This window comes from Serinus canaria, chromosome 3, assembly GCF_022539315.1.
Source record: "Serinus canaria isolate serCan28SL12 chromosome 3, serCan2020, whole genome shotgun sequence".
In the NCBI taxonomy this organism is placed as follows: domain Eukaryota; kingdom Metazoa; phylum Chordata; class Aves; order Passeriformes; family Fringillidae; genus Serinus; species Serinus canaria.
Window position 1 is genome coordinate 62,768,535 of NC_066316.1, and position 27,586 is coordinate 62,796,120.

The 27,586-nt window shown below is 40.4% G+C and overlaps 2 protein-coding genes across 2 annotated transcripts; both read right to left on the minus strand.

Annotated features, from left to right (window-relative positions):
* Positions 1-4,422: 4,422 nt before the first annotated feature.
* Positions 4,423-16,964, minus strand: SMPDL3A (sphingomyelin phosphodiesterase acid like 3A). Its single transcript, XM_030236197.2, has 8 exons — positions 16,783-16,964; positions 15,111-15,324; positions 13,840-13,984; positions 10,854-10,950; positions 9,419-9,597; positions 8,095-8,275; positions 6,100-6,224; positions 4,423-4,936 (listed from the first exon to the last, which is right to left on the minus strand). The coding sequence occupies exons 1-8, from the start codon at positions 16,871-16,873 to the stop codon at positions 4,625-4,627; spliced, it is 1,344 nt and encodes a 447-aa protein (XP_030092057.2). The 5' UTR covers positions 16,874-16,964; the 3' UTR covers positions 4,423-4,624.
* A 2,459-nt stretch (positions 16,965-19,423) lies between these two features.
* On the minus strand, positions 19,424-22,923 carry FABP7 (fatty acid binding protein 7). The gene is made up of 4 exons (XM_030236338.2): positions 22,759-22,923; positions 21,940-22,112; positions 21,220-21,321; positions 19,424-19,800 (listed from the first exon to the last, which is right to left on the minus strand). Exons 1-4 carry the CDS (start codon positions 22,829-22,831, stop codon positions 19,750-19,752), a joined length of 399 nt encoding a protein of 132 aa, XP_030092198.1. The 5' UTR covers positions 22,832-22,923; the 3' UTR covers positions 19,424-19,749.
* Between the last annotated feature and the right edge of the window lie 4,663 nt (positions 22,924-27,586).

The window sequence follows — 27,586 nt, forward strand, 5'->3', positions numbered from 1 at the left end:
GACAGGCAAGGTGTCAATTATAGCAAGTGGGAGAAGTTTTGGGAATTTCTTTGCAGTTTCAGTGGAAAATGCTGCATCACTATCAGAATTTTATATATAAACATTACAGTCCCAAAGAAAATTTTAATTTAGAAAGTAGTTTAGTTCCAGTGTAGAAGGAGAAAGCATGGTCAACACCATGACAATGCATAACAAATGATGGAGGGGGAAGGTGAGAGGCTCAGGTGCAAATCTGCACTTTGTACTTCTCCCTGCCTTGACACATTCTTGATTTTATTCCAGTAAGGAATACTGAAATATCAGGATGCTTTTCAGGATGGGAGATGCTTTTTCTGCCCAGGTCCGCATTTGTAACTTCTCCAACTCAGTTATTCCTGACGTCTGAGTGGTTGCTTTCAAATCCACCAAAGAGTTTATAGGGTGTGAGAATGGTGTCCAATTTTCTTACCCAGTGGAAGCTAGAAGGCACAATAGGGGAATATTTCAGTAATTAGATGTAACATATTTGACAGGTAGATCCAGATTAAATTTGATACAAATGCAGATAACAGAAGCAATTTTCTAAATGTTCTATAAATACAGCTCTATCACTGTAGGCACCATAAGTTGAATTTGAACAGCTGTAATTTGACCACATCTGTAAGCATGTCTGTACTCTTTCCATTGCTTCACTAAGTCTTTGAGGCTGAGGTTGCCACATTTCCAGTAGTTTTCCTTTTAGCATTTTTTCAGCTGATTCCCTGGTTGTATTTTCAGTCATCAGCCAATTTACTGCATGTTCCATCCTACATGTGATCAGGTAATAACTAAACTGGCGGAATTCATAGGTAGGATGTTCCTCCAGCAGAACAAAAAAACTAGTGTTGATAGGTGAAAAATGAATTACCTAAAGTGGCATTTTCTTGTTGAAAGCTCTAGTGGTAAGCATATAGAACCTATTCTTCAGCTTTGGGAAAATAAGGAAGAAAAGCAATTTTGAAAGTTCCTTTCTTCATTGACATTGGCGTAGTTCCTTTTGACTGGGAATGAGAGGGACTCCCACGAGTTTTATTTTATTCTCAGACCAATGTAACACCTCACCTTCTTGAGATTGCTTTTCCATGGAGGGAAATTAGATGCAGCATTAAACTAGATACTTTTCCTTGGAAATGCTGTGTGGTCATCATTTGTCCATTTCACCACAAAGAAATACAAGTCCTCAGTTACCTACTTCTGGTTTTAGACTCATCAGTTTTACTAACAATATGTCACCCACATATTCTCCACTCCCATCTCCTTCAGTCATTTCATTTCTTCAGGCTGACAAGTGAAAACAATAGAACTGATGAGATCACATCCAGACACTAATGAGTGCAATCTAAAGCAATTAACATGTCCGTCTGGATGCACCTTCACTTCGATTTGGATCAGAAACACAGTTTACTGCTCATCCTCACTTAATGTGCCTTTATTCATGTTGCCCAGAGCTCTTGGAGATTGTTCTTTCAGATGCAACTGCAGCTGGCAGCTGCATTTCAAGGGTACATCTAACATCCTTCAACTGCTATGAAATGTGCAGCAGACAGATCAGCTCCTCAGCACCAACCCTCCTGTCAAAGAAGGCACTCCCACTAGGCTACAGTTCCTGTTAATGTAGACATAAGCTTCCACAGGATTCCCTGTGGAATTTCACTCAGTTCTTCTCCAGATGGGGAAGATGGCAGGGTTCAGGATCCATCAAGTGACATGACCTCTTAGAAGCCAGCAACATTTAATACCCAGAAGAAGTGCAACATGGCGGTACTGCTACAAAGAAGTAGCAGTACTTCCTTCGAAAATTAGTTGCCTTTAAAAGCTAGGATTTAAATCCTAGAATATTTGATAAATCCTTGTTCATATGCCTCTAGCTCTACTGCCGATAAATTAAAACTTTTTACTCCACTAGGTGGTGTAATTTGTCTTTCTGTCAAATGCAGCCTTACAAATATTCACCCTAATTATTCATTTCAAGATGAGGCCATAAAAATATCATCTGAAAAGTGAAGTGGAAATCTGGTCTACAGGGGTCAGCTACTTTATCAGGTCATGCTTCTTTGACGTTTTCCATGATTCCTTAGAAAAGCTTCTGTCAGCACAGGATAACTTTCTTGCAGAACATTCCTAGATCTATGAAGGAATAAAGTAGGAACCCAAAGCAAGAACGTCTCCCTCTATTTCCCCTTATACCCAGGCATGTTGCCTAGGTATCTAAGCTATTCCTGTGATTTATGTCATGTATTTTCAATTGCAACATCTCTGGGAGTTCTCTCCTTGGTTTACCTCCAAGTTACAAGATGATGCAGTCAAACATTTAGCTGGATCTTTCTCGTCCAGTTATGCTTGCACTTCCATGGCTTTAGTTACATACAGAAAAAGCAGAGAATGCCAGCCTGCATAACAGGAGGTATCTTAGGGAATATACCCTGGCTAAATCTAACCCTGGTAGCTATAACCCTCTGTCTGAAAAAAACCCAGAGGCTGCTGCCATTCAATTCTTGGCTTCAAATGGAGTCCACATCAAAAAAACAAAAAGGTACACCTGGATCATATCTTGCTCTTTAGACATTTGGAGGCATTCATTTTTTCATGTTCATCATGTTCATTGAACAACATCTGCTGACACACAGACACAAAAAAAAACCCAAAAAACCAGCTAATCTAGTAAGCAGGATGTTCAACATTCCATGAGCAGCATACCCCTCTTCCTAGAATTCTGTAGCAGCTAAATCACCACATGGTCCAGCTCTTCCTAAAGTTTAGCAATAAAGAAGCCTGGAATGGAAGAATTTTTACAGTGCTTCCATGATGTCTTGTAGGTATTAAGTTTAAAGAGAAGCCACAGAACTCACAGAAACAAACCAGCGTGGTTTAAAGCTCAAGACTGAACTGAACAGAATCCATCTGGCAAATTGGAGGAAGCTCAGCTATCCTACCAGCTCCAATTGCCTTATGCTATCCACCCACAACTCTGCTTGCTTCCCTCGGAAAATGGGTACTGGTAACAGGCAATTTTAAATAAACACACCCATGAGAATCACAACCAAGGGACACATACAACACACAGGGAATCATGAGCTTTCAGAACAGAAACTTTATGGCACTTCCTCACAGTCTGTGCACTCACAGTCTGTACAGTCCCTACGTTAATTTCGGTTATTTACATATCCAGATCCCTCTGTGGCCAGGCAGAGTAGATAGCTCTAAAGAGTTATGTTCACCATATCTTCTCCAAGCACTGAATTTAAAATACAGGACTGCCTGATGTGCACTGGAGGATTTGTTTCTGAATGCAAATTTAACAAACCAACCATCTCCTCTGTGGGTGACTGATGCATGAGAAATCGGAGGTATCTGCATCTACAGTTGTGCATGCTACAGACTCTAAAACTGTATCTGAAAATTTTCTGCTGCATATTTTAAGCCTGAGTAGAAACAAACCCAGGAAGTTCCTCAACAGCTGCAGTAAGACTTTAATCTCATTATAAAAAACCCATCAATTGGATTTGTCTCGTAGCCACTTCTACAGCTCCCCTTACTCAGGGATGATATAGAGCAGGGTCTGTATTGTATTTTTATTGATCAAAGTTTCCAAAAGTATAGCTCTTCACGTGGCAGAAAAATGTGAAGGTCCTTCTTGGTTATACACACACACACCAAATAAAGGGCCATCTTAATAGCATCATCTTGTGCAAATATTTAGCCATAAGAAGAGGAAGAAGAAATCTCTGCAATTGTAAATTTGAACATGTGATAATCTTCACATTAAGTATTAGATTGCTCTTCCAAAAAGAAAGAAACCTAAGAAACAGCATAAGTAAATGTTTACCCATGCCACACAAAGAATGTATATGCTGAGTCCAATTACTGATGCTGATCAGTCTAAACCTGATACATGGTCTGCTGCAAAATCTCATACCAGGACACTTCTTGACAGCTGTATCAATGTACATAGTTCGATTGTAAGAAAAAAGATCTCTGTGCTGGGCAAACATATTCTGAAAAATTAGATTAGGCATTTACAGGATTGAGGTTTGTGTTCCATTAAGTCACTTTTATGCCATCATAAGAAAATGCCCCTAAGATGTTTGAGGGATTAACACAGAAAACTTGGCACAGAGAGATATATAATACTGGCATTGAATCAACAACATAACTGCACTCAAGTCTCAGCAAATGCAGGTTTTGTCGACTTCAGTTTGCAAATTTTGACAGCCAATAGTTGAAACCTGCCCCCATAAAAATCCCATGCCTGGAATGGCATTGCCTATGTTTACACACCCTGAGAAATAAGACTTGGATTTACAAAGGCTTGAGTGAGTAACTCCTATTCCCACACACTGGGATGCCTGTTAGAGAAGGTACAGTACAGGACACTTGAGACAACAGCAAAGTATCTGGCCACTATTACAAAGCAAATAAACTTTTATTTAGATGATAAAGGAAAACATATTTGCAAGAAGAAAGATCTAGGGAGTTTTACTGAGCCCCCAAAATGTAGAGAAGTCCCACAGGCTCCCTGTCAGCATGTCAGTGCTTGAGCAAAAGAACAAGCAGGTTCTTTAAACCACAGGCTAAAGTCACTATCTGCATTAACTGCACAGAGATTTCATCTCCACATTGTCTCCTGATTGATGCAATCTGTGTATGAGGAAGAATCTAAATACTGGATTGCACATATTTGGCAGGTCTTGCACCCCTCTTCGCAGAGAATAGTTTTGTCATAACTCACAATATAGTTACTGTAGTACTGCTCAAACAGTGTGCTGTGTGGCATAGCCAACTGCTTGGCCATTTCATATAGGCTTTCTGGCTTCAAGTCTTCAATGCCATAAGTTTTAGTCAGGATGTATTCTAATTTCCAGTTTGACTCATTTTTCTTGTTGGCGTCTCTGAGGTCCAAGTAAAACTGCCAAAGATCCTACAGTTGAAAAAAAAAAGAAAAAAAATAATGAAAGAAAACATAGGCACTGCTGTATTGCTTTCTTCCCTGCTTCATTAAGTCTCAGGAGTGATATATTGATTAGGAAGCTGTCACTCCTCATTATTCACATGTGAATAGAAGGTCACGTCCCACCCCAAGAGCTGGGCTTACACCCAAAGCTGGTACTTGCAGAGCGGTAATGGTGGGGGGATGGGGAGGAGAAGAAAAAGGAGCTACAAAGGCAGCAGTGGCAGTGTTAGAGGTCTTTCCTGTCCAAACTCCACAATGCTCATGTCTGCCTTAGGAGTGGGGCAAAAGGGTGAGAGCCAGAAGTTCCTTTTCTGTGGGCACTACTTGAGGGGCAGAATGGACAGAAAAAGAACGGCTCAGGAAGATAAGGAAAAGGAGAGATGATGCCGATGCAGGAGTGAAATCTGCACAACAAAGGAGCAGCCTGAATTAGCATAGGTCTCCAGAGAGAAACCCCAGTCCCAATCAAACTGCAGGGTGCATTGTCACTGAACTCGGCAGGGTCAAGACTTTATCCTGAATTGCAGAAAGTCTAAACCATTCACAGGCAAGATAATTACACAGGATTCACTTTATCTCCAAAAATCACATGAAACTATAAAGTAGAAGTCTTCTACTTTTTATTTTCCTTCTAAATTTATCTAACATTTCCTGTAAAAACTCTTTATAGGAAGTTTTGTGATTACAAAAGACATCATATGGTTAAAAGTGCTTTCTTCATCAGCTCTTTTACACCCTTTAGAAACATTTCCTGGGCTGCATCCCAAAACTCAGGTTATCACCAGCAAACAACATTGGTATGTAAGCATGCCCAGGATTTAGGTGAACCTCTTTCAGTCTTGCAGAGCTCCCTGCAAATAGTTTTAGGACTTTGGCCAGAAACAATCTGTCTTTGATCCTACATCATAAAAATATTTGATACAGACCAGAGTGTACTGGGTAGTTCTGCAGGCACAGAAAGACCAACCAAGTTCTCTTTCAGATTTCCTTTCCTCTACCCAGGAAGAAAAACTAAGAGTAGGCACCAAAATTCCATCACCAGCAGCCATAATACTACAAAGGCTGGCATCTTGTTGTAATTTTTATTGACACTATAATGTCTTAAACCATGCTTTAAAATCTTTACTTACCAGCAAGCTATAATCAAAAAGATCATACTGATACAATCTGACACCAGGGTTATTGGACTCTGTTTGCAATACACTCTTCACTGGGGTTACAGCAGGTGCCACAAACAAGGAATTGACTGGCTTTTCTGCAAAAAAAAGGGAAGTTGAGGAGACAGTTTTCTTCCAATAATTTATTTTTCAAACAAATGTTTTTGTAGACTACCAACACAGCAAAAACAAGAGTGACAAGCTTAAAGACATTAGAATTCAGCTGCATCACTGTGAACTGCCATACTTCCAATGGGTAGACTAAACCCTGTGTGGAATACCATGGTACTCACTCCAGTGTGTACCACTGTTTACACTAGAGGCTTCCCAAGGAATTCAAATGCCTGTGCAAAATTGTAAAATGGTCTTGCCTATATGTGAAGTCTCTGTATTTTGTATATTTCTACAAAAGAAATATTAAAAAACTTCAGTTGCTGTTTCCATACAGTATTTTACATGTTGCTTTATGTATTTAGGATGTTATTAAACACCAGGGTCTGTTTCATCACCTGACCCTTAGCAGCACAGCACTTACTGTGTGAACACCAAGCTTTACAGCAACTGAAACATGAGGATGTGAGTTTTATTGGGACAGAGTGTGCAGGTGAGTACATTAGGAAGTTCTCTGTGGAACAAAAAGGAAGCCCTAAGTATTCCCATCTCTCACAGTGTCACTGCAATGAAATCAGAAGGTCAGCTTCCACATATAGGCAGAAGTTTTGAAAGTTTGGAAATCATTAGATTCTTCTGCAGAAAATACAGATGAGTTCTATGTCAGTACACTGGTTTTGGCTGCAATATTGCATTTATCTTGAATTCTCTGGAATTTTGTCAAGAGGAAAATGTCCTGGATAGAAGATAGTCTAAAACTGTACCAACAAACACAATGTGTATTTGATTACTATTTAAATTTTGTCAAAAGATGCAAAATTACTAAAATAATTGAGAAGTGGTTACTTGCACTCGCAAACTTTAATGACAAACACCAATATCAGTCTGTTCCCAGTGAAATTTGCAGTAGAGATGATGATTTCATGAACAAATGGGACAGTGTAAAAAAATAAAGGTGTAAGACTGCACTGAGCATCATATGGGGAAAAAAAAAAATAAAGAAGCCAGTTCCTTAACTGGGCTAGATTCTTTTTTACTAGAGATTAACACTATGCAAAAAGGTAAAAATTTGGAATAGTATTACCTAGTCAGCATTTTGGACATTGCTCATATGAGTTCATACAAATCATAGGTGAAGAGCCATTTAACATTTGGCTATTTTACATAAATCAAAGCAATGAACCTCTTATTGTTCTATTGGGAAGAAAAAACTTGTTAGAATTCTTCTGTTAGAGATGCTAAAAGTGCTCCATATGGCCATGCCCATGCTTAGAACTAAGGGATTTCAAAGCAATAAACAAAACTTTCAACATGGGTGATTTTCTTGAAGGGAAATTAGCTGATCTGAGAGATGCAACAGGCAGAGACTTTCTTTCGCCTACCTCCTGCTTACCCTTATCTTAATTAACTTTGAAGCAGCAGGGAACTCAGCAGAGAGGCACAGTAATGATGCAGGAAATACAAGAACATAGAGCATGTCTAGCTGGCCTGAGAACATTCCCTTTGACACATTACACAATAGCAACTGGCTGGTATAATTTGCCCATGTCACAGTGAGAGCAGAGAGGAAAGACTAGAAATTCTTGTCTAGGCATAAGCATTCATTAAAAAAAATAGGAAGCTTGGGGAGTCTTTGCTGACATCAACAGAAAAAAGACAGTCACCCTTGCAAGGTTCTCTTTGGAAATAAAATTGGAGTGTGTGTGAGACTTGAACTCCTGCAGATAAATAACAGTATTTCCCAATTTCCTTTTTTCAATTATTTATAGCACAGGCTGACTAGGAAGAGCATGCAAGAAAGTATTAATTTGCTTTTAATCAGGAAGAAAAAGTTCAAAAGCCAATAAGCATCATTACCTTCTTCATCCAGGAGTACCATGATACTATCTCTATGGGTATGTCCGAAAAACTGGCCCGCAATAACACTACTGTATTTGCGAAAAATCTTTACCAGTCTCTCATTGTAATACTCCCTGATAGCTGTAGTATTCCTTGCATATGGCAAGTATCCTACTGGGACATGACCTATTATATACACCTAAGGAATTAAATACAGAAAGCACAATTAGCACCTTCATTTGAAACTTATAATCTTAGCTGTATCCTAGAAGTGGTTACCACAGTTTCATAATAAAGGTGCCTTTAAAAATGGCATTCTAGAAGCTGTAAATCATGACCGTTTTTTAAATATAAAATCTTAACAGTAAAATTGCTTAAGTTCATAATATCAATTTAGTATCTTACTGGGAGAAAAAATGTTCCACTAAATCTATGCATGATTTTAGGCCAAAGAAAAATGTTATCAATTACTTCAAATGAAAAAAGTTAAGTTACTAGGGCAAGGCTTATAATTTGGCATCTCAAGTGGACACAAGAAAAAAATTATGTTTGAGTATTATAGAGTCTGCACCAGGGAGTCAGAGAGTCACCAGAAACATGGATAACTGGTTAAACCCCTCTGGCTGAGTTAGAGACTTAGTGCCAACAGCACACACCAACTAATATGCTGCAGGGTTTCCTGAGGAAAGGAAATCTCTCCTTTCTCCTGACTGTAATACAGTATTCTAAAATTGCAACACTGTAGTAAAATGTAAATATGTTTCAAATTAAACACTGTTGCTCAGATGATGATCCAATCCCCACACCAATCACTCAATCAATCAATCAGGAGCCAACAATTTAAACCTCCACTTCAAAACCTGTGTATTGAAAGACAAGTTATTAAAACACTCAAATCATAGCAATTCCTGCAGCTTGACTAAGTTTTGTGGCTGATAAACTCTTTTCTAATTTCTATTTTTGATACTTTAAATTACATTACAATGCAAATAATATGTGCTAGCTTTTGTCTTAGGCCAAGTGTATGCTTAGCATGTTTTAAAATTAAAGGCTATGTGTAAAAAGGTCAAAAACGGACTTCTATAGTATTTTACATGGTAGGAGATAAAGTGTATTTTACTGTATAATTTGAGAAACTTCTTTCAACTAGTTTATTCATTGTTGCAGTAAAATGGGCATATTAAATGATGAATTATTAAAAAATAAAATTTTGACTTTGTAGTGTCTTTGGCAGCATTATTAGTCTTCTAGAAACATGTTTATACTCTCATTATCTCTACTTCTTCTTTTTTTTTTTTCAAAATTGAAATAAATAATGTTAGCTTCTGTTCCTGATCCCTACCTTTTCCTTCTTTTGTGAAGAGGTTTCAAGTATTTCCTCCAGCCAGGCAAACTGGTTGGCTGGATCAGTGATATTCACAGTTACCTTGTTTGGGCTGTAATATAAATTTGTGTTCAGACTGATTATCCTGAGTGGTTGATGGCTATTACTGGATTCAAACAGCTGCGTGTAAAAACCACCTGTGAAAATAAGACAGACATCATATGACAAATTAAAGACTTTAAAGCACAACTTTACAGTCAATGTACACCACTGACAAAATACCCATCCTTTCTAACACAATACCCAAGCTATCTAATTCTATATCATCCTTATTCAAGCCACAGTCAGCTTTTCACAATAGAACATGATAACAATGTTTTCAACCACATTTTACTAGAAGTTGACACTGAATTATTTATGAATGATTGCCTGTATTATCTTTGTGTTTATTTGACAGTATTTTGATGCAATTATTCAACTGACATGGAAAAAGTTCCCTGTAATATTTCTTCCACTTTGATACAGTAGCTGTTAAAGGTCCATACTTCTTGAAATACAGCAAACATACAGGCTCCTTCAGGAAGAAATATTTGAGTTTAGTAGCCTTGTACTCTGAAAGACATTTAACTTCAGACTGATGATATGATGAAAAGTAAGGATCACATTTTTCAATCCTTGCTCACAAAATTCTCCATGGCATGCTGAGCTTTTTCGATAGGTAACTTCATTGTTCATGGACTTCAATGGAGCCATGGCACCAGAAGCTTAATAATATAATTTAACTGCCTCTTTGAGTTTTATTATCCTTATACAAGTTTCTACTTCCACGCTTATTCAGAGTTTGCTCTCGTTCAGGACACAAAACTACAAATTAAACTTCCAAATCCCTAATGTTTGAATGGATTGGAAATTGGGTTGAACTTTTCAGTCCTTTGCAAAAAAGAAAAATTCTAATTAGGATATATTTATTCAGCCAGTTTAGTAAGTTGCATACAAATATTAATAGCATAATCACCACAGCTATGTGCTATCATAACCTGAATAAAAATGCACTTATTCAGTATGCTCTGAAATACATATACCATTAAAACAGAAACAACTTTTTAACAGTTTTTTCCCATAAAAGTAAAGTTTTCATGTGCAACATATGCCCTTATCTAAAAAGTATTACGAGGTCTTGAAAGCAGAAAGGTATTTCACATGCATTGGTACAAAGTCAATAACACTAAACATGCTACAAGAAGTGATATATACTGCAGCAGAAAGTAATAAATGTATTCTGAATATAGGCATTGCCATTCAAAAAGATAAGTTACTTCTTCCAGGAGAAGCATTACAGATAATCCATTGTTCTGACTCATCCTATGAGACTTAGCTAAACAAACAGCACAAATCCCCAGAAACATTAATTCTCTAAGCCCTAGCTTCACAATGTATTACTGCCATACTTTACCTTTTCTGAAGGTATTGATTGCTTCATCACTTAGCCAAGGTTTCCAGAAATCTGCTACAGCATTGTAAACTTCACTGGTTGTTACAGGAAGCTGGTCCTGTGAGAGAGGAGCCTAAGTCTTAGTATTCAGACACACAGACAAAAAAAGCCTAAAAACTATTCTGCCTGGCCTCTCATAAGTGTATCCAGTCATTAACAGGAGGTATTCAAGAAAGAAAAAACCCCAATTTCTGAATATCTAGTATTGCTGATCAGGAACAAATACCTAAACTTAGAACTGACTGCATGGCCTTATGAATGCATTATTAACTAATGCCAGAAATACGTCAAGCCTTAAGAATACGGTAGAATGGAAAACCATACATTCTGAAAAATTAATAAATACATCAAAGTCTAAAAATAAAGTATTTTGAATGAATATAAGTTTATTTTTCAAATAACTTGGGTTTCATAACAGCTCCCCAAAACTCCACTTCTGCCCTCAGAAAGATTCTGGTGAAATTCACAAATGTTTTCATGATGTATTTTTTCTCATAAGAAAGCACTTAAAAATGTACAAGAGAACGTTTTGTCAATGTTTTCTCCCACTGGCTCTAACTAGGACTGTAGCACTCTTCAGCCTGAGCCACAGGCTGATGAGATCCATGCTCTGTTCTAACCCTGACAGGAAGATACCAGCCTGTCCTTGCCTTTCTTAAAATATCTGGAGTCTTGGTGCTAGAAGGAAAAAAACAGGGGTTGAAAAAACTGCAGTGCATGTTTTCTTAAACATAAAATTTGACCTTTCTAAGATCTTTGAAACTAAACCTGTGTTATTAGAGGTTTAGGCAGTAAGTCTCTGTCTAGGAGCAGAGCAATCATAGTCTGTTAAGACATTTGTTGATTGCAGTGCCCAGACATGAGTTGTTAGGACACACCTTCGAGCCAGAGCTAACAGTCACTAACAGACACAGCAAAAACCTGATTCCAGATAAGAGGCCATGCAATGGACTGAAGGTGCTTTGGCCCAGGACAGTCAGTGCTCTCTGAACTGCTAGAAGCAGTTTGGAGATTTGTTTTAAGCAGGAGCAAGAGTGTGAAATAAGTAGGACTATGCAGAAAGGCCGAGGTCACAATATATGATCTGAAAGGTATCCCAATGCTGGATCAACTTGAGTAGTATCTTTAACATGTTCTGCAAGAAAAATTACCCAGGACTGTTCAGTTGTTAAGACAGCTCAGAACACAATTAAACTCTTTGGATCATGGTAAGTGCACAGATTTTATGCTTGCTTTGGAACAGCCTACATACAGTATGTGGCATGCTCCATATAGCTCCCAGTCTACAGGACAGTTGCCAACCATATCCATGTGAAAAAAAGAAATGTCATAAAGGGCAAAAAACAAACATTAAAAAATTGAACAAGCTGAAACAAACCCACAGTGAGGATTGTCTGACCCCTTTTTCAAACAATAACTGAAAAGCATGCCAGCTCTTCACATTAATGAAGCATGCCATTTTGATGCATAACAGAAACACTCCTGAGTGGCTTTGTGCAGGGAGAACTAACAACAATCACCAGTTATTCCAACCACCAGCTTGTGTCAATTTTCTATTTGCTGCCCACCTGCCCCTTCTGAGCATCTTTCTTCCTCTCTTTAGATTTAATTTCACAAACAAAATTCATACTTGTTGAAAAAGTCCCTACATTTTTTGTTTACAAGGCTTTTGTAGGATTTTTTCCTCTACCAAAGGAGATTGCTGAATAACAACAGTTCTCAGATAAGACATTTTTAAAACTGAAACAAAGTTAACACAAAACACTTTGTGACACTTCAGTTCAGGTGTTACTTATTGAAATACTTTCCCAGTCATTTCTAGTGAATCAACCTGTCCCCATGTCAGTGCATATGACAAGCCAAAGCTTTACCACCACAGTAAGAGCACCAAGGACTGAAGTCACAGTTTGGTTTGTACACTCACACTTCTGATATACATCTAGCAGTTATTTTATCTCTCACATTTCCTTTACCCTGTCTCTCAGCACCTCTGCTACGCCTGTATTTGGAGATCACTAACTCCAGCAATGACACAGGCAATCACACAGTCACCTTCTGCACCAACCTACACCCTGACAGGCCTAATAAATACCACAGAAAGCTGGAATACAAGCCTTGAGGGTGTGAAGGGGTGTTACTAAATTCCCATGAGGAATTTCAAACAAAATACTTCAGCTGACTTGCTTCACATCCCTTCCGATCCCCTCACATCCAAGGACAGCATTTGCTTCTGATCCAGTGTGCTGCCAGATCGACCCACAACACACTTTAAAGGACAAATGAAGCAACTGTTTACTTTGGAGTATGCCAAGAACAATATTCAGCACAGTCAAAGTGAAAAAGCACCATCCTCAGATGCCCATAACTAGTGAATCATCAATGTGATTATATCTGAATGTCCAATGAGGAAAGAAAAGGAGACATATTTTTAATAGCAGTGGCAAAACTGTGGGAACTTTACAAAAATTCTCCATTACTTTAGTTAAAAAAACAGCAAAAAATCTAGTGATGCCAGCTGACAGATTTCCAGTAGGCCTTTGAGTAGGCTTTGAAACTTACCACAGGCTCACAGGTCCATTAATGATGTCACTTCTAATAGATTTAAGTTATTGTATACACATGCAAGACATACACAGTAAGAAAAAGTATGTGTGTATTAACTATGTTGACATGTGGTAGAGGATTGATTAGTGATAAATTTGTGTGACCTCAGGCCACGTACAGATTCTGCCTGCCATGAACATTTCCTTAGGTAAGAGCACAGACAGAGTGATGTAGTTTCTGTTCTAGAGTGGAACTACTTATAATATTAAATGCTAACTGTAGAGGTGTAGAATTCTGTTTCCAGAATAAAAGTTACACATAATTAACTCATATTTTTCAGATGTGCTTTCCCAGGAGTTAGGAACACACTCACTATGTTGAACAAATTTCTAACTTGTTTTACCTGTGGCCAGTAGTCATGATTGCCTAAGGCTGGGAAAACCTGAAGATCTGGAAAGAAATTACGGATTGTAGAACTCAGATTACCAATGATGCTAATGACCAACTTCGTGGAGAGCTCTTTTACGGGAACATGAGGAGGGCTATCTCTGAAAAAGGAAAAGGCTTGATGAACAAAGGTTTGTTAGCAACACAAGGAAGGCAATAAAGTCTGCAAACACATCTACATTCTAGCATGTAACATTACTATTACATATACTAGCATGTAACATTACTATACTTTAATTAAAATCACAGAATCAAAAGCTCTCTGCAAAGGCTTTTGCTTAAAAAACATGAACAAGTATACTTGTTTAGACAATGTCTATCCTATGATTCATATTTATCATAATGAAGATTTCTTAGGCATTAAAGTCATCATTTTGAGCTACTGTGCAGTTTGGGTTATATATCTTTCAACCCCTGCATATCATTGCTAGTTCCTTTTTTCCCTTTTAACAATATCCTGTTGAAAATTAAGTACAAGAAGGTAAGTGAAATAGATTAATCACTTGCCTTCATATATTTCTTAACACTCTTTCCCAGCAAAAATAAGTGATATAACGTAAACAAATTAGTTCTCACAATCAAAAACACTTATCTCTCTGAAAAATTATCCAATGATGTATGCCTTAAGAAATTGTGTGATTGTAGAATTGAGAGTTCTGCTATGGCAAAAGGGTAAATCAATGCTATCTTTTATGAATACCTAGAAAGTAACAAGACACAGCACTATGCCTTGGTAGCATAGTACTATGAAGCTACTCCCTTTTACACTTCTTTGTCTGTTCCCACTGCTATGGCACACAAAGCCTCACAGGTAACATCTCTATGAGACAGTACTATTAAGCCCACTTTATAATACTGAAGACTGGAACAGGAAAGGTAAATGTTTTTACTCAACAGAGGCCTGCAATGAGTCAGTTACTGCCATGACCTTTCTTTTTGTTTTTTCTACTTCCCACCCTCCCTGCAGCATTTCTATTAACTCACACTAATATAGCCATATGCTAAATATCACGGTGAACAGTCTAGCAGTTATTACAGAGATCAAAGTCTGTTCCTGAGGCCTTATATTCTCACTCAGTCTTGTACTTAGTAGCCATTTGGACAACTAAAGGGACAACTAGCATTAGTGAGATACGGAACTCAAATCTGTTGGTGCAAATACAAACTTGTGAGTTGCCACACTATCTGGCTATCCAGCTTTAACTGCAGAGTGACTTGAACACTTACCCTGTCCAAATCATGAATGAAACCTGCTCTTTTGAATCGTTCATGAATGCAAATGCTGACAAAATAAGTTGATAAGGAGAATCACACAAAAAGTCTCCAAAAGGGCCTGGGTTGGAGGCATTGACTCCTTTGGAAGAAGAACAAACTTTGGTGCGATCAGGGGTAATGTGGTAAGTCGGATCTAAATGTAGGTCAGATACATGCCAGAATTGCCCTGTTTTCAGAAAACAAAGATTACAGGAAATGCATTATTTGCATTTGAACTGGATATACAGGGTAATGCCAAGTTTACTCCAGTTTATCTACTGCTACTCCTATTCAAAGCTAACAAATTGTTGATTAGCCTGTCTGATAAGTGTGGGCAAGTTCTTCTTGGGGGTCCTTCATGTAGACTGCTTAGAAAAACTGAAAACAGAAGCAGAGGCATGGCTTTATGCTATTCACCAAAAATGAAATAGATTGGAAGGAACTGAAAAATCAGCTCTTATTCATTAATAGCAATCTGGAAACTGAATAGTGGAGGAGGCAACAGAAGGACTTCTCTACTCCATTTGAAGAAAGAGAGCTGCTTTTTAATTATTTTTCCAATCCTTCCCTGGCTAGAGGCTACTGTGAAAGATTACAAGAAAGATGTCTCAAAAGAAAGGCAAGAAACAGCATGTGTGCAGAGACTGGGCTTCTCACCATAGAGCAGTCTGTCAGCCTTTACCTGCTCTCTACTTTCCAGGCTGACATGCTCTCAGCCACTGTTGCATAGCACTGTATGGATAAAGGAGCTGAGAAGTATAGGAATATGCTGAATAAGATGAGCAAAATCTGTGTTAAGACTATCAGCCTTCAAGTTTCATGTAAAATAAGATTAATTTCTTTCTGTCAGTTTCAAAGCACATGTGTATTTGGCACACATGTATCTGGGGCAGTGGTTGTGAAATAGGGACAGATATAAATTGATTTTTCCCAAGGTCGCACGATAACTCTATGGCTGAGCAGGCACCACACGACTGTACCCCACGGAGTTTTATTTCAGGAATCAAAGACCAGAGGTGATCTTCAAAATCTCTAAAACTGTGATGCTTACCAACAGGAGACAAGACAAACGCCGGGACACTGCTGCGTGCTTGTTCCAAGGCAAGTGTGAGTAACACAGAATGAGAATTCTGTGGGAAACCATTTCGGAGCACTCACCCGCATGCACGCCCCGAGCGGGGATCAGGCCAGGCAGAGCGTGTGTTTGCTGCCAGCACGGCCCAGCGCAGCCCCCAAACGCGGTGTTTGCAGTGCGTGCCTCGGGACACAGCGCCAGAGGCAGGGCAGGGCTCGGCTCACCTCACCTCACCCCACCGGCCGGCCTGCCCGGGTAACTAAATATAAACCCCGTGTAACCCCCCCGTACCTCAAAAGAGCCCTGTTGACTGATTTATCAGTCACGTGTGGCCGAAGTCAGTTGGGACAGCGAATGCTACGGCAGGAGGTTATGTGCAGGCAGGAGTGCCCGGGGGAGGGAAAGGAGCCACAAGCGGGGACCGTGCAACCCGCCCCCTCCTCCCCGCCGCCGGGCTGGCAGCAGCCCCCGGCCGGGCCTCCCTTACAGGGCCGCCCCTCACCCGCCTCCCCCGCTCCCCACGGGCAGCCCCGGCCGGGCCCCTCAGCCGCTGACCCCCGGCTGACTCACCCACGGCGGAGCGGGGCCGCTGCGGGCCGGCCGGCGCCGCCTCCAGCGCGGAGCAGAGCAGCGCCAGCCCGAGCGCCGCTCGCAGCTCCATGTCGGCCGTGCGGGAGCCCCCGGCCCGCCGACGGCTCCAGTCGTGTGACCGCCCCGGCGGCCGGGAAAGAGGCGAGCCCCGGACGGCTTGTGCAAGCCCCGGCCCTCCGCGGGGCCGCCGGAAACCACCGCGCCCCGCCCGCACCTCTCCGGGTCAGAAGCCACCCCAGGCCGCCACCCCGCTGTCGGACGGCGGCTCGGGCTGTCGCCTTGAGCCGGCCGTGCCCGGGGTGACCTTCAGGAGGTGCCACCCCCGGATCAGCGCTAAGGAGCTCGCAGGAGCCAAGCCTGGCCGCGGGCAGGGCTGAAGTCGGGGCACCGGCTGATGCGAGGCGGCCTGAAGGAAGGTGGTGCTCGACACCCCACACCAGTCTCAAGCATTTCTTGGAAGGAAGGTTTCTCATGGCATACACGTAAAAATGGATCCCGATTACTTAAAAGGCTTTAAAAAGCAAAACAAAGCAAAAACCCCAAAACACCCAACTTAATGAAAAATACCGCTTAAGGGGAGTGATGAGGTATATTGAAAATAAAAGTTTCCACTGACACGGCTTTCAGAACTGCTGTTTATTGAAGTCAGAGTAGTTCCATATAGAGGAAGAGTACTTTGTGTCAGTTTTAGGAGAAGATCACAATAACGATGTCATGAATCCTGTGGCTACCCTGAAATGTCCCATTGCTCACTGTGCTGTTCCTGTCAGGGCTCTGCAAAGCTGTGTCAGCAGCAGTTGGAAGTCCCATTTGCCAGTATATTGCTCTTTTCTGTTCTGAGCAATGTCAGTTACTTCACAGCCACCACTTCTCCACTTTTCTCTCCCTTATTTAATTTGACACTAATGTTGTTTATATTTAGGATAGGGAAAAGTAGCTTTTGTTTAAAGAACTACTTTTCTTCTTTGTTTAAAAGTGACTGTAATGCAAAATATTTACCATTCAAGATTTGTTTGTAAACCAGGTCTTAAAAAATTGCCTCTGCATTCCTTTCCCAGAATTTAAGAAAAAAAAAACAAACCCTATTTTTTTTTAATTCATGACCCCACAAATTATTTGTTGTGTAGATAAATGGCAGTATTGGGAAAGCAAGTCTGTTTACTCCGATGAGGAGGGAAAAACGGTGGCTCCCAACTTTCTGAGAAAAGGTGGCTGGTAAGGACAGTCATGTGGCACATGCTCCCACAGGCAAGCAGGCAACAGCAGAGGGGAGGCAGATGAAGGCTGTATTAAGTACTGAAGCTGAGGATTAAATAGATTGAAAAAACCAAATGGCAGAAGATGCTGCTTAAAAATAACTTGGCTCTATACCAGTGAAACAGCCCAAAGCTGAGAGTGGGGTTCCCCCATACCACTGGATCACAATCTACTTTTCATTTCTCTGATTAAGAAAAATTAGCCCTTAGATTTTAAAAACTAACAATGCTCACCAAATGAAATCTATTTATAAAGGTTTATAATTAAGGGCTCTGTCTTCTAGAGGTATAGTGTTCCCCACAAGAGAAGACACATTAGTTTGAAATGAATATTCAACTCTTTGTGAAAAAATGAAGCTTACAACACTGAATTTTATATTTGGGTGTGGTATAGGTGCCAGTTATGTGTGAACTTTCCTCAGATGAGTTACCCATGTTATCCTATCTATCCAGGGAAGAAAGAAGCCTCTTCCCATATCACGTGGCAGATCTGAAGGATGCAGCCTGGGAAGTTGGGCAAGATGCCCCTCCTGCACCTCTGACTGAAGCCACCTACCACTCACAGAGCAATGACCAGCTAAAACCACAGCTCAGCTTTGCCTTTGTTTACAAGGCTATAGGTAGCTACACCTCTGTGTGGTTCTGAGTCAGCGTGTAGAAAACATGGACTCGCAAAACAAGCTTCTCCATGCTGGCAAAAATCTGTTTCAGTTTTCCTAAGTGTAAGGCAGTTTTTCTCACTCGGGCCTTTAGCATAAGATTTTAATTTCTCATTTTCAAAGCACTTTATTTTAAATTGCTCACAGTGCAAATTGTTATCTCTTGTACATATTAGCTATGAAACAACAGCTTTGAGAGGCAAGTGCAGTAGGTTGATGTTGTACTGTTTTCCTCCCATTTCTGTGGGGACTGATGTAAGGGAGTTATCTTGTCAATCCTTTCCTCCCACCCTGTGAAAGACTTCAGTACTTTCATACTAGAAAAAAAAACCCAACAAACCAAACCTATCAAAACAAATTAAAAATTCTTTAGCTATTATAATCAAAACACTACAAACTCTGGAACATTGTCTGTCAAACTACTGATCTTAACGTGCACTTAGTAGCAAGTAACCAGTGAAGACGAGCTGAAACTTATGTGACCATCTCATGTCTCTGTCTACATAAATACAGTTAAGTTTAGATTTCTCCAGCAAAAAGCCAAAATAAGTTTTTCATTTCCCTAAATACTCTACAATGCATTGAAAGGTTGCTGCATCACTGTGTACCACATCCTTTTCTGGCCTTTAGCTCAGAAAAAGAAACTTTGAACATCTCCCTCCAGGACACTGGAATTAGCTGAATAAATACAAAAAGAAGCACAGGTTCAAAAAACCTTTTAATTTGTTTTATCAACATTCCAAAACAATTCAAATATTTTCCATTTATTGTAAAAAAAATAAAAAAAGAGAGAGGCAAGTGTTTCAGAAATTTAATGCCAAGTTTAACCTGTTTCATTATACAACACAAGCATGCCAATTTAATGGCATGACTTTTTTTTTTAATAAAAAAGATCCCTCCCCCCCTGCCCCCCCAAAAAAAATCTTTATTAACCTTTCACGCCAGAAATGTGCATTTTAGCTACAATCAATCATGGACAGGACATTAATCCATCCAGCTGAAGTAACATCTGGAGAGAAGTCAGGTGCGCTCTATGCTTTTTCATAATGGCGGACAGCAACCACATCACCAAAGGTAAGAGTCTGCAAGTCCAAGGAAAAGACAAACATGTTAAGAGATTGGACCGTTTTCTGTAGTGGTTTAACACAATATGAAATCCATGCTAGATCAAAGTTGGTTTACATTATGTAATTCATAGAAAAACAAATCTAGATTGACATTTTAAATGAACAAGAAGCCAAGCATTAGCTATGGTTCCTGTAAGAAATTATACTTTCTCCTTGCTGCTTTCACACCCAAGAAACACATGATGCACATTTACAAGGCAGCTCTTAAAAATTGATTTAACTTACTGCTTATTTTTTAAATATAGCACTGTTTTAATATGGACTTAACACTTATTTTCCCAAAGCTTATCCCACTAAGATGTGCAATCAAAAATTCCAAGGGCTCTATACTATTATGCATAAATACAAACTCTAGAGAACATTGTCTTAAAAAAATGCATTCTGTACCCTGTGTAGCTAGAATTACCAAGTACTCTAAGTCACTGCAGTTGTGTTCTGGAGGTATTTCCTGAAGTAGAACAGGGCACCTCATTGTATTCAAATTCCAAAGGACAACATTTTCTATATTTGTGGGATTTGTGCACAGTGTTTCAAAAACAAAAGCATCCCTTGAAACACTTGCCACATTGTGTTTCAGTATGCTTTAAAGTTTGTATTATTTGCAAGTCTTCATCCACACAGATACTCTCTCAAGTAATTAGGAAACAAAATAACAGATCTTCTCCAACAACCAAATCTGATAAGATTAATATAGCTGAAGACATTTTCTTTTTGAAAGCTACATCTCTGTGCCATGAAAAGTGCTATCCTGGACATTAGCTATAGTAACTTACAACATTTATTCACCCTATAGTCTTGTTTCTAAGAAGACTGGAAAAGCAGGTGAATTTAAACGCAGACTTTTCTTCACACAATTGTTGTTTACCATAGTTTTTAACAAGCTAGGAGGACTAAATCCTTCATTATTAAATATGAAAATGCTATTAGCTCCTGCAATATTGTAATTTTTATTTTCACAGGAAGCTACTTGTTCTGCGTAAGTAAATGCTACTAACCGTGTGTATACATAAAACAAGTTTTTAAAGAAGTCTAAATTGCCACTGGCAACAGATAATTTCCTATCTAATCAAGAACTTTGTATCATTACAAGCTTACCAGGACTTTTTTCTTGGGTTTTTACAAAAAGTCTAGAAAGAACATATATACTCTGGAAATCCACAGGCTAGCCTGCCTAAAGCCAGTAGGAATTTTTAATTGTTAGTAAAACAAGACACAAACCAAGCCACAATAAATATTTAAAAAAATCCCTGCTAGCTTTCCCCACCAACTAGTTTAAGGATTTGTGTCTAAGTCACAGTGTCCACAAAACTTGAGATAAGGGTAAGTTGGGAGTGTTTGCAGTGCATGTGAATGCTCAGTGTGCTCCATACTTACCATTACCATTTTGCCATCCTTTATTTCTCTCACAAAGTTTGTCTCTTTGCCATCCCATTTCTGTACGTGCACTAGCTTCTCTCCATCCAGGGTCACAACTGACTGTGAGATACCCAGAAACACAAAGACATGCCTTTATTTAAGGTACTTGGGATTCTACTCACACATTCAGCTTGCACTCTTCTATTGAATTCTCTTCAATAGATGGATGTGGATCTAGAATGATAAAGAGTCCCAGCCATTTTAAAGCTAAGGCTATGAATCATCCTTGTTTTAAGCATGAAATCCACACAACTCTTGTTTGTGCTGAAGGATGAAAAAGTTGTTTCCTTTGAATTCCAGCCTCACAAGAACCTGCTTCAGATGTGCCTTGGAATAATATTTGATGTTAAGCCCCCAAGAGTGCAGGAAAAGAGGCATCTGACTATTTTGACTGGGAAGAGTTATGCCTAATGATGTTCAGCTTGTGAGAAAAGCAGGCAACTAACACAATTGACACTGGAAGACAGACAGAGAGCTGGCAACGTGATACATTCAGAAAAGGCATAGTGTAAAGCAGGCAGGGCAAGCAAGATTCAGTCTTGCCTTTTTTTCCTGTTCTTTGCTGCTCTGTAACAAGTAGCAGCAGAAGTTACATCTTTCTTTTGACCCTACCAATGGCAGAGCCTGGGGGGCAGGGGAGGCAAGAAAGAGAGACGATTGCAGCCCGAGTTCACTTACTTTGCAGTTTCTGTCATCGGGGGTAGTTTCATCAAATTCTTCTCCAAGTTTAAAGCTGATTTCTGTGTTTTTGAAAGTGCTTTGAGTTCTGATCACTACTTTGTCCCCTTCGGTGCTGATAATCACAGTGGGTTTAGTCACATTCCCCACCTGCCGTGTTGCAAACCCCACTCCTAGACCATTCAAGGGAAAAGAGAAACACATCAAACTTGGGAATTTTTACTTTTTTTTTTTCCCCCCCACGCATCGAAGTACGGAGATCTTTCACCCCGCTCTACAGCTGTAAGATAAACCTGTGAACCGCTGCTTTCTGCTTTTCTCGTGCCCTGGTACCGAGAGTACCCACCGCTATTGTCCGCCCAGCTGTAGCTCCGCGCCCTCCCCAGCCACCGAGCATGGCAGCACCGCACTCCGTCCACTGTCACACGCACTGCCGCGATCGCTTCCACTGCTCAAGAGTTTCAATTCCTTATCACTCCAGCATGATTTCTTTTTTGCTTGGTTGTTTCAAAGTTATCCGCACGCAGCACGTGCTCGTCCTTCACACGCTTCCCTTAGCCCGGGGGCATTTCCCGGAGCCTCTCCCACACAAACACACCCGCCCCATCCCCCAGGTGAGTAACTCGCATTGAATTAGATCTATGGATAGAAGCACAGCCGCCAAAATCACCCTCTCCATCACCACCACTGCTGCTGCCAATATCTCATCTATGCTTCTGGCAATGGCGGGGAGCCTTTGCAAATTTTTTTTTTTTTTTGTTCTCCAGATGGTGAAAAATTCCATGGTTTCCTAAGGTGCCGCCGCCCCGCCGTACCTACCCAGTGCCTTCATGTACTCGTCGAAGTTGTGGCTGTCTACCAACTTCCAGGTGGCGCAGAAAGCCTCGACCATGGCGGCCGGCTACGTGTTCCAAGCGCGCTGCTGAGGATAGCAGGAACGCCGGTGCTGCCGCGCTGGCCAGCATTTAAAGCCGGCGCCCGGCGGGGGGCCGGAGGCGGGGAGCGGCCGCGGTCCGCCCCCGACGGCCGCCGCGAAGACGCCCGCACCGTTGGGGGAAGGCGCTCCCGCCGCCGGGGAGGGGGCGCGGGGTGCCCGGCCGGGCAATCGGCAGGACATGGAGGGGGCAGGGAGAGGGGCTGCCTCCGCCTGCCGCACCACTCCTCGCCTGAGCCGCCTCGGGGTCAACCCCGCCCGCCCGCCTCACTGTTACAGGAACGCGCGGGCTAAACGAGAAGCGGGCACCCAATGTGAAAGGCTACTGAGTGAAAACACAGGATCGTAATGCTACTGCAGAAAGCCAACTCCAAAAGTTTCCCATGAAAATTTTCAAGGCCGTTTTGGTGCTGGCCAAGTACAGATCCCTTTGCTCACAATGGCATCTGTATGGATGCTGCCTGAACTTGGTATTTGCTGCTCCTGGCTCTTAACGGCACTTTGGTTCCACAAGTGTCATCATTTGGAGATTAAGAAAGAAGAAAAAGAGCTAAAACTATTTCTTTTTCCTTTTTTTTTCCTTTTTTTTTTTTTACTTCTTCCTTCTAGTTGTTCCTTGAAATTTGTTTAAGGCATTAGGTGGTCATCTTGTCTCATCTTGTGTACTTTTCAGAAAGCAGCCTTTCTCTGTGGGACATCCCACCGTGCCAGCTTTTTCTGACCTATGGCTTGGATAGATTCCAGAATAGTGAATAGAGCACTTTAGCTCTTGCAACAAAACTCAGGGACTGAGTGAAAGAGAATTTACGTGATTTAGGAACAAAACCTCAACAATTTTACACCTAGTTCAACCACACAAAATGGAAACAATTAGGAATACTTTTCTAATATTTTTAGACTATTTTTTGACCATCATTTGCAATTCTTTCAGGCTCTTGTAGTAGGGCATATTCTTTGGGTGTCGGGCAAATGATATTTCTTGTGGGATTTTAATTTAAGCATGCCAGGTTGGATGGGGCATTGAGCAGCTTGGACTAGTCGAATGGTTCCTGACCATGGCAGTGCACTTGGAACTGCATGATCCCTCCCAACCCAAATAATTCTATGAATCTGTGATATTAAAGTCTAAATTATTTTAGCAATATTCTCGTGAACTGGCAGCGTCTCGCAGTACTGACAAGAAAAAGTTATCTGCTCATACAGATTTTTTTTGCAGTAGCCCTGGAGCCCTTGTTTATTATTCTGGTGCAGATGTGTGCACTGAGCCTGGGAGAGAGCTCGTGCTGTCTTTGCTCACTGGGGCTTGTATACAACTGGCCTCATGGACTTTGTGATATAAAACTCCTGAAATGATTCAGTGCTGCCCCTGGTAGCTGGACTCCTCAAGGACAGTTCAGCCTTGCACCTTCTTCCAGACAGTGCTGCAGCCAGGCCTTTGGGAGGCAGCCTCTTCAGGATCCTTCATAATTTAAGCAGTCATACCTACAATGATGGGATAGCTCTGTTCTGCTAGGATTTCTCAGTGTATTTAAATAAGACAAGTACTTAGTGTGATAACCCACCCTTAAGCGGAAGGAAGCACATAAGAATTTCTTAAGAAAAATATATTCTTTAACACTTTGCACCATGCTTCAAATATAAAACAGGGTCTGTTAAAATGTTCACATTCCTTTTTAAGTGGATAGGTTGCCAGAGTCCTCACATCATGTTTTATGATGGTGAGATCCCACCTGTCTGCGTTAGTGATGATTTGGGACCAGGGTAAATCAACAGTAGGAAATGTTACATGTTACATCCCACTCCTTTGTGGGGTGACAAGCCATAGTTCAAAATGTTTTCCATAGCACATTATGCCCTTTGTTTGATTGTGGAGCCTTACGCAAGAGTTATGCTAAGATCAAAAACTAGTACAAGTCATCTTGATCGGCATAAATGCTTTGTTATGGCTGAAACAGAGATCACGGTGTGAAATAATGGACCTGGTGTGCATTTTGGGTTGCTGCACAGGATACCAGCTTAGAGTTTCTTTTGTGCTGACAGCACTTGGATGGTTTTAACAGTCTGTGTATTCCTGTGACAAATAGTATCTCTGGAGATTCTGAACAGCCAGGGACTCATTCTCTTCTACACTAAACCCTTTACACCACCTGAGCAGTGTAAGTAGGCATATTTGCATTCCCTGTACAAGGTCTACTTAAAAGATGAAAATTCTGCAGCAAGATATCCCTGTGTAATGAGTAATCCTTGCTTCCAAAGGCCATCTAGTGAGACTGCTCTAACCTTCAGCCTTCAAATATAGGACAGACAAGCTGCTTTTGGCTACTTTTCCCCGCATTATATCCCTGCTTCACATGCTCTCAGACATTCAGCCTTCATTCTGCACTTGAAAGAAAAAATAAATTACCTCTTCAGGGAAAAAAAAAAAAAAGGTGTGACGGGTATAGGGAGGAAGGGAGCATCACAGGCTGTAGTAGAAAAGTCTGACCATGAGGTTCTGTCATATGTGGATTCCTCATAATCTATGTCAGGAACTGCTGAGCATCTAACCACAACAGCCAGTCACTAAAAGCCTAATGTCTGGCTGTAGAAAAGTAGGGAAATTGGTGCAGCTAATAGTTGAAGTCAGGTTTATCTGTCCCTCCCTGGATATAACACAGGCAGGGCTCTCTTGCTACACTAATTCAGTTACTCTCTGTCTTTTGTAATACAATAGCCAGGAATACTATGTTAAGGGGATACTATGTTATAAGACCTTCAGATAATGCAGTGATGATTGCGGTATTCAAACATTTCTGGCAATGAAGGTCCAGGAACTTGCAGAATGTCTTGTACCCATATGTGCAACAAAGGGCAGCAGTGATACTGGGGCCTAACTCCCCTGGTACAAAAGCAGATGTAGATAGTCAGAAGTCTTTTAGGAATTGAATTCCATTGAAAGCCAGTAGGATTCAGGGTCCTAGCTGACTTAGGCATTTCTTTAAACTCTTATTATTATGAAACATATAGGGAGCTACTTTTGAATTAAGGAAACTGAAAATAATGTGCAGCTGAAATGTTTCCTCTATTTATGGAGAACATGCTAGGGTATTCTCAGAAAATTTTAAGCTTGTTTGAAGTCCTGCTGTAAATCTTTGTGCAGCTTTGATCTCAGTGTAATAGAGAAATGAACAGAGTTTAGTAGCTATTGTGTCAGACAGGATAAGTGTGATTCTTCAGGGCTGAGTATGATTTTGTTTTTAGTGCTGCAGAAAAACCTAATGTCAAACAGGGCAGTAGGATGTTCTTAACTAAAATGATCATATATGTCCCCTAGCTAAGAGATTTGCTGATCCCCCTAATAAAAAGAAACCATCTCAGTGCTGTTGGTGAGACACAGAATATACCCAGGTTTATTTACTCTATCAGCAGACAGCTCATTAGAAATCCCAGGTTCAAAAAGAGATAAATGCCGCATGGAGAAGACACCCAATTATGCACCTTGCAAAAGCAAGTGGTCACAGAATGGCCCCAGGTACAAAGCATCTGTATGAATCCAGTTTTTTGCTGTGTAAATGCCACAGGAAGGGCTTTACTGGAGCTTTGGACCAGATGACAGGTGAGGTGCAAGATAAGATGACATGCAGGCAGAAGCAGGAAAAACATGTTACCACAATATCCTTTCTGAGAGCATGACATATCTTGGGCAAAACTTAGGAACATGTTCAGCAGGTTTCATGCCACTGTAAAGCTCAAGCAAAATAATGCCAGGACAGGCTAATGTTAGACACAAGTCATGGTAAGATCTAATTCCGGTGTTGATTGCTAATTGGTGAAAACTAATTGGTCTGTGATCATGCACTTCATTCTTGTAGACTCTCTCTTCTGTTACAAATTGGTGTGACATGAGTTTAGGAGTGTCCTGGAAAGTACACACCCACAAATACCTCATTATGAATGATTAGAATATATTTGGATTGGTTTAAGCTGGGAGGACAGCTGGTCGACAATGATTTAAAGTAAGCAAATGCTATGAAATATCTCCAGGGTGTTCTCTGCTTCTGAAAGGCATTTGGGAGGTTTTTTATCTCTTGTTTAATATGACTGTGTCACTTACATTTAGGTTACTCAAGTTAGACATTTTCCTCAAAGAATTAGCCTGCTTTAAAGCCACTCTCCTGGCTCCCAGTTCAATTTATTGAATATGCAGTTCCTTTAATTTTGTGCCACTAGGCCTTTGTTATTTTAATATTTGTCTTTGCTTTCTTTTACATTTAAGAATAGAAAAAATATTTAAAAGCCTTTGAACTGTAACAGAAATGCCTGATACTGTGTGTCACTTACAATAGCTGTCTAGTTACTGTAAAAAAATCAATACAAGAAATCAGCTTTCCAGACTTACAATTTCAGCATGGGTATATGTAAGGAAGCAAGAAACAAATTAGGATAAATAAGCAACCTGACTATATCAGGGGTAATAATTCAGAGAAATTTAGAAGGCATGTGAATACTATGAACATAGTAAATTAAAATAATTCTTATTAGAAGGAATGAAAAAATAGCATATAGGTTTAAAGAGATTAGATGACTTGCATTTGACCTGTTGCAGCTGACTCTGAGAGATGTGTAGATTTGGTATTCAGGGCAGACTAGTGAGAATATTAATGGAGCAGAAAGACCCTCTGTATTAAGGTCCAAGGACTCTGTATTATAGCAAAGGAGGGAATGATTTTTGTC